Genomic DNA, 7,305 nt, shown 5'->3' with positions numbered 1-7,305 from the left:
TTTCGCGGTAGCGGGAAAATGACTTTTCGCGGTGGTTTAATATCTCGGTAACACCATAGACTGCAGTCTAATACTATAGTAGAAAAATGTTCGCGGTGGTTTTAAATTCGCGGTGAAGTGGTCACCGCCAAAACCGCGAACATTAATCCACCGCGAACATTTCTGTATTTACAGTATGTCGAGACAAAAAAACACTCCAAAAACAATATCTCCATTAACGAATGTTTGTTATGTCCCACACCAGGACCACGCCTTCACCATTTTCTCGGAGGTAATAACGAATGTTTGTTCTGTCCCGTACTAGGACCACGCCTACACCATTTTCTCGGAGGTAATAACGAATGTTTGTTCTGTCCCGTACTAGGACCACGCCTACACCATTTTCTCGGAGGTAATAACGAATGTTTGTTCTGTCCCGTACCAGGACCACGCCTACACCATTTTCTCCACGTTCGGCGCGTTCTACATCCCGCTCATCATTGTCCTGGCTGTGTACTACAAGATCTTCCGCGCTGCGCAGGCGCGGATCAGGAAAAGGATCAACTCTCGCGCCAAAATGGGCCTGTCCCAGGTACGTGCAGTGCAGTGTCTAACTAGCTGTGTTCTCACCGCTTCATTATCAAGCCCTCAGAATAGACCTGCCTGACATTGCATGATCATCTATTTATTTCTTTGTTTCTTTATTTATCCACAAGACAATGTTTCTACATTTATCAAATTCCCCTGTATGCGTTGCGTTTGTAGTAGTTTGTATTAGTGCCATTAAATAGTATAAAATCTTCGGTCCTTAGATGCGACCATCTCATGACATGACGCATGCGCAAAGCCATGCACCATCCTCCTCCCCCGAATTGTCCCACCGCCCCCATTCCGGCCATGAGTCTATGGCAAGAGCCCAGCCTATCGCCATGTCCACCTTGGTCGTGCCACGGCCTGCGGTAAGTAACGCTTGCTTGCTTGTATGTATGTGTTGGAACCTGTGTTATGCTTAGGTCAAAGGGGCCCTGTCGGTCAGTTCACGGGCTGTTTTTGGCACTTTCCAGTGTGACCCCTATGTGGCCCCGTGGGACGCCCTGTGGCTACAGGACTATCTTTGGGCCTGGCCGGGACCCGGATTTTCTTTAAACTCTGTGTTAAAATCAACCCAGGACCGGCGAGAAATAGACGCCGTGACGTACCCGTGAGAACACCGAGACGCACCCCCGCGATATTGATATAGACGGTATTATCATAACACGCCAGCTTTAGAAAGTCATGGATAAACTAAACTTTAACTAACCAACACTACAAATGATGGAATGGACCCGTCTACTTTAGCTTCCCGAACAAGCATTACGTGAACAAGGCTGACTGAGTCAGCTGAAAATTTGGGGTAAGTCCCAACTTAGGCTTAGGTCACAATTGGCCCGGTGCCCGTCAGGGATGTAGCGCCGGACGAGCTCTGAAGTCGGGCAGACACCGGCTGTTTACCGGCTGTCGTGGTCACAATCAAACGTTGCCTTCAATCTGTCCCGTTGGGGTCCCGGAGTGTTCCGTCGGGCACCCCGTCTTTGAAAAGTTTATTTGTAGTATCGGTTAAAGTTTATTTTATCCGTAATGTCATTTACCAACACAGGTGAAGTTTCATGCTAAGTTTCAGAAAGTTTTCAGTCTTCCAGCAACTCGAAGCGTTATATTTGATGCGGGCAACCTTATGTGTAAGTACGATGAAAGAAAACGCGTACCGGAGATCCGGAGTACCGGAGATCGTACGATGAAAGAAAACGCGTGCAAGTACCGGATATCGTACGATGAAAGAAAACGCGTTCTGGAGTACCGGAGATCGTACGATGAAAGAAAACGCGTGCAAGTACCGGATATCGTACGATGAAAGAAAACGCGTTCTGGAGTACCGGAGATGTTAGTAGCATGCACAATGGCATCACGTAGATCATCACGTAGCCATTGTGTTGGTAACAAAGACACATAACATTATATAATACCATATAATCATCTGCTTAAAAGTGATCGACGTCACCTTACGCATGGCCTTATGTAATGCTACGTGGCTTTCCTATCAACCGTCACTAAGACACGTTACAAAGACACGTATCTTTATATAGCCATCACCATATGATCATCTGTTCCAGAAGCATCGACGTGTCGTAAGGTCTTATGTAATGTTACGTGCCTTTGTTATCAACCGTCACTATAGATATATACAGCGACAACTTGATGACTACGATCGTTGTAAATGCATTCGCAAATTGCCAATTAGGATGTTAATGACATCTTCAGGGCCAATGCTTTTTATCCTTTGTAGGCCTTATGTGCGTTTTATTATCGTGCACGTGCCCTCTTCAAGCAGGGACGCTATATAACGACATTGCTTCAAGTTGCACTTTGCAAAGATCTTTAATGATCCGATAGATTGCATGTATCAAATACATGTGCACCGCATTTTACTAAAGATAATGGGTGTCCCTGTAGCTCAACTGGTAGCAGCCTTACATCATAACTTCTGACTCCAGTTAGTTGGTTACAAAATCTAACAAATGTGCATACATATGTGAGCTTGTGGACAAATTAAAGCAATACAATCTCTTCCGTTGCTGTATTATTCGGAGCAATTCTACTATAGCCACCTGCAAATAAATTGCTTATTGTTACTGTCACAGCTTTAGACGTAGAAGTGGTTGTCTTTAGACATAGTTGTTGTCATGTCGTTTTTGTTGTTGTTGTTGTTGTTTGTCTACAGTCTGCCTCCAGAAGCCCCAACGTAACAAATAGACATGGTATTTCGGTGAGTATAGTATTTCGTGTGAAACTTGTCTTGCACACCACCAGAATGCATTCATCAAACCATCCGTCTATTTTGTTTGATAGATTTGTTTCAGTAGTTAAATGTTGGTCTCTGTTTCTGTCATCCCTGTAATTGCTTGGCCTTTTCTTTACTTGATCATCAGGAAGTGTAAGCAAAGATGCTTAAGGCTCGTGCAAGTAAAGGAGCGAGTAAAAACACAAAATAATTATCATATTCAACATAGAATAAGACTAGACAATGTGGCACTGCACACACGTGTAAAGTTATTTTAACGTTAACAGTGCCACTTAAGCTTAATATTAACATAAATAAACGAAACAGATATAATAACAAATACAATGAGTGAACAAAGTTATCAACTAAAGATTGAAAACGAAAGAGAAAGCCAGGTATATCAACTAGCAATATTCCACCATGCAGCGTTTCTGTCTGTTTGTTCAGATCTTCCAATCTCTCCAGGCGGAGGGGGAGCCCACAGAGAACCACCTTGCGGACGTGGAGCGGCCGGGGGCCCAGAACGGCACGCTGCAGACGGGCGGCAGAGCCATGCGCTACTCCCGCCGGCTCAACGGGGGACACGCGGCGGACAACAACAATCCGGGCCTCACCCCGGATGCCGTCACAACTACCGAGGTTTGTCAAACAACTGAAAAGCACATGCAAACTCAGCTGATAAAGTTTTTTTTTCTTTTTAAGTTGGCACCCATCTTCATCTATGTGGCCCTTGGGCCACATTTTTGTGCAAGCCACTACAGCAGGGAGCCAGCTAGTCCGTAGGAAGCTGAGAAAGTGATGGGACTTTATCCTCTTCATTAAACCTTCTGTCTTCTAGTGAAAAGATGAGATAGAGGGCTTCTGCCGCATTAATTCACTAGCAAAAGACATTGTGTCTGATAGTGAAAAATGAGATAGAGGGCTTCTATCACATTAATTTACTAGTAAGATACAGTTTCATTGCGTATTTACACATTACTAGTATCTTACTATAATCAATGACATGTGTATGCGTGTGCGTGTATGTGTGTGTGTGTGTGTGTGCGCGCGCGTGAATTCGAATATGCTAACTCAAGGAGTCATCGATGGATAAATATTGTTTTGATACTTAGTATATGGGCGATGGATTGTTTTGATATTTTATACTTGGACGATGGATTGTTTTAATGAGACCTGATAATGATTAGATTTGCCATCCTAGCGGCTCTGACACGGTATGATACTGTAGTTAACTCCTGGTTCTTACATCTCGTGTTCTGAACAAGCTATGGTCACGATTTTAGGAGGACAGCTGATTTGCAATTACTTTACGTATTACATGTGGATTTTGTATTGATTTCTGAATGTGCCAACAAGACATTCGAAACAAAAATGATTTTTTGCAGGCCCTCCAGTCGAGGATCGTAACCCAGAAGAAGATCCTGTTCTCCAAGGAGCGGAAGGCGGCTCAGACGCTGGGGGTCATCACGGGGGTTTTCGTGTTCTGTTGGCTCCCGTTCTTCCTGGTGGCACTGATCGGCCCCTTCTGCAGCCACTGTCATATCTCTGACGTCATCAAAAGTGTCGTGCTGTGGCTCGGCTACGTCAACTCCATGGTCAACCCTTTCCTGTACGCCTTCCTCAACAAGGACTTCCAGAAGTCCTTCAAGAAGATCCTGTTCGGCAGACGCTAAGACATCGCCGTAAAGTACCCGGTGGGGCATCGGTTCGGAAATGTGACAATAGCATGACTGTAAAACCCGTGCCCCCCTCCCCCAGGACTTCAGAGCCCGGTCGGTACCGAGATCGTTTGTGCATTCCATCCATACGGGACCACTTGGACAAAGTATACGTAGCGGCCGAATGGACAGAATTCCTACGTGGGAAGGCCGGTCGAAAAAAAAATTATAGGAATAGGTCACGATTTTTCCCACCAACCTCTGCTTGGAGAGTAAGAATTCCCTGGTATAAGTCTCTGTTATATACACCATTACTGACAAGCCTACATGGACCACAGGAAATAGAGGGCATTGTTGTTTCTGTACCTGTATCGTACATAATTCCAAGTCAATTTTCATGAACCAGCTAGATCCAGCTAGCACTGAATTGTGTTTCACTGAGCTCTCTTTGACGAAAACAAAAGGTTGTAGATATTTGTCATAGTGGCTTCTGAAAACGTCTCTGACAATCAGACGACAAAAATCAGGCGACGTATGTGACTGGGGCTCAGCTGATGATAAATAGATTCAGACCACTAGCTGGAGTTTGACGGTATTTCCTAACGCGGAGATTCTTTTTATGATACCAATCGTGTGATCATAACAGTTTTGCGACAGATTTGAGAGAGCAAAGGCGATTCTCACGAATTGAAATATGTTTTAGTATCTGCATGTTTTAAACTATTTTCGCACTGTATAAGACACTCACTGCTTCAGTGTGGGGGCACTACCCTAGCTGATGCCTACAATGATGACACATGAAGATATCTCTGGAAGATATCAGAAATATTCGAGTGACCTTATAGGTAAAAGTGGTCATTACAAATTAATAATCTGTCGCATTTTAGAGCTTCTGCTCAGTGAAAGTGAAGATATATGGACAAAGGAGAGAAATTGATAAGTTCATTTCGTTTTTATCAAGGAGGTCAAAAAGATTTTGTTTTATAGTAAACGAGTAAATGAGTAACTTCTTAAACGGTAGATAGTAGAGGCAGTATAATGAGAATATATAGAACCGTTGACATAATTTTTCTACAATCGGCGATTTGTAGCCACACAAGTATATATACTAGTGCATATTGTCCATATTTATCTACCAAATGTCTATGCCATCTCCCTCTATAGTGTTTTAGATAGATATACGTGGGGACGTGGGGAATTTCGACCATTTGACCTGACGTATTTCTTGACGTCACAGCCCCCTCTGAGAATAGACCTCTACTCTTCAGACCATTATTCGATGGAAGACGTACATATGTTTGCCAAGTCATGTAATCCATTTGGGCAAACTGAAGATATTGACACATCATTCCAGCCATATTTCCATGGGAAAGTTGGCCGTAGAATAAGTACATAGATAGAAAACCTATGTTCTTCAGAAAACACTGCATAGTCGCCAGTCACAATTTTTGCATTTTATTGATCAGAGAAGTCAGTCGGTAGCATTTCTGTATATCTTTCTATGACATGATATATTTATTAAGATATATATCTTAACTTTTCTTGTATGATGATCCGTATACAGAAGTATACTATATACAAATACGGTTATGTTGTGCAGTTTAATTAAGTAACATTTGGGATGGTGTTTGCAAATTAGGTTCAGCGATCATTTTTGTAAACGCAAAAGCATGCTTTTCTTGCAAGATGTATTTTTTTCATGTAATTGTAAAGTTGTCCGTTAGCAATTCTTTGCTGTACAGAAGTTACGGTAACTTCTGCAGTTTGATTACTGTTGTACTTTTATTTTGCTCCCAACCATTCTCGATTTGAACCGGGCCCAGTTTTTCCTGTTAGTGTAATTTTCCGCCTACAACCACGATCGTATAAAAATCTGCAAAGTCACGACCTTTCCTCCAATCGACTGCCCCCTAGCAGGTGTTCTCGGTTTTAACGGTTACTGAGTACGGTTTGTGATGACCCCTGTGACCTTATGACATCACGTGATGGTGTAGAGGCCACAACTTATGTCAGAAGAGCTGAGCGTCAAAACGACGATCGAAAGCATCAAGGCAAGATGAAATTTAACGATAAGCCAGAAAATGTATATATTCAGCTATTTCTTGGTCTGATGTTTTGCCTTTTTAAGTTAATGGTAACCGAGTACGACTTTATTGCGACTTCTGAGGCCATATGACATCACGTGAGGTCAGAGGTCACAACTTACGTCCGAATTGCCCTGAGTCAAAACTACGACTCGATATCACTCGGGCAAAATGAAAGTTAACGATTAGCCGGGGAATGTAATATGTATTTGGCCTTACCAGGGACTAATGATATTATATAGTTTACCTTTTTAAGATCTGGTTCGCCAAGTTGCCTAATGTACATTATAAAAAAGATAGACTGTATTCTCTAACTTTGTTACCTCAGAAGTGTTTGTTGTATAAAAGTGATCTTATTTCAGTGCCATGTGCGTTGACATGTTGCCGACGTAACTTGATGAATGTTGATGCTTTACTTTGGGTCTTTGCTGATATTTTTTCTAAGGGTAAGAATTACTAAGATTGATAAGCTTTCAAATTTGGTAGAGTTACATCGACCAGAAGGTTAAAGAAGATACCGTCTTGGTCGATTGGTTAAAGTAGATGGCATGATACAGTCATTGTTCTGAATTATGCAGCATCTTCCAGCTGCAAGACGCTGAGTTTTTTGCTCCAGTAATATTATGTATTTTACTGGACAGATATGAACAGAGATGACGAGATTCAGTGATATATTTTTCTAACTGAACATAGGAAATTTAACAGCGCTAAGACACATATCGTCTACCTTCTGGCCATTGCCTTGATACATATATCGTTTTTTTCG

The 7,305-nt window shown here is 42.5% G+C and overlaps 1 protein-coding gene across 7 annotated transcripts in view; it reads left to right on the top strand.

The window, feature by feature from the left end:
- LOC118424046 (5-hydroxytryptamine receptor 1D-like) overlaps positions 1-6,985 on the top strand; it is a 91,806-nt gene extending 84,821 nt beyond the window's left edge. For 2 of the 7 annotated variants that reach the window (XM_035832493.1, XM_035832494.1), the window contains exons 5-9: positions 425-571; positions 792-938; positions 2,738-2,782; positions 3,245-3,436; positions 4,183-6,985. In XM_035832493.1, coding sequence (XP_035688386.1) covers positions 425-571; positions 792-938; positions 2,738-2,782; positions 3,245-3,436; positions 4,183-4,470 — 819 coding nt within the window. In that variant the 3' untranslated portion in view covers positions 4,471-6,985. The remainder of the gene's footprint in view (positions 1-424; positions 572-791; positions 939-2,737; positions 2,783-3,244; positions 3,437-4,182) is intronic. The other 5 variants (XM_035832495.1, XM_035832497.1, XM_035832496.1 and 2 more) reach the window with 5 other exon arrangements.
- Positions 6,986-7,305: the final 320 nt, after the last annotated feature.

This window comes from Branchiostoma floridae, chromosome 10 (genome assembly GCF_000003815.2).
Source record: "Branchiostoma floridae strain S238N-H82 chromosome 10, Bfl_VNyyK, whole genome shotgun sequence".
Taxonomy (NCBI): domain Eukaryota; kingdom Metazoa; phylum Chordata; class Leptocardii; order Amphioxiformes; family Branchiostomatidae; genus Branchiostoma; species Branchiostoma floridae.
The sequence above is the reverse complement of the archived record's forward strand: the minus strand, read 5'-3'. Positions and strand labels throughout refer to the sequence as shown.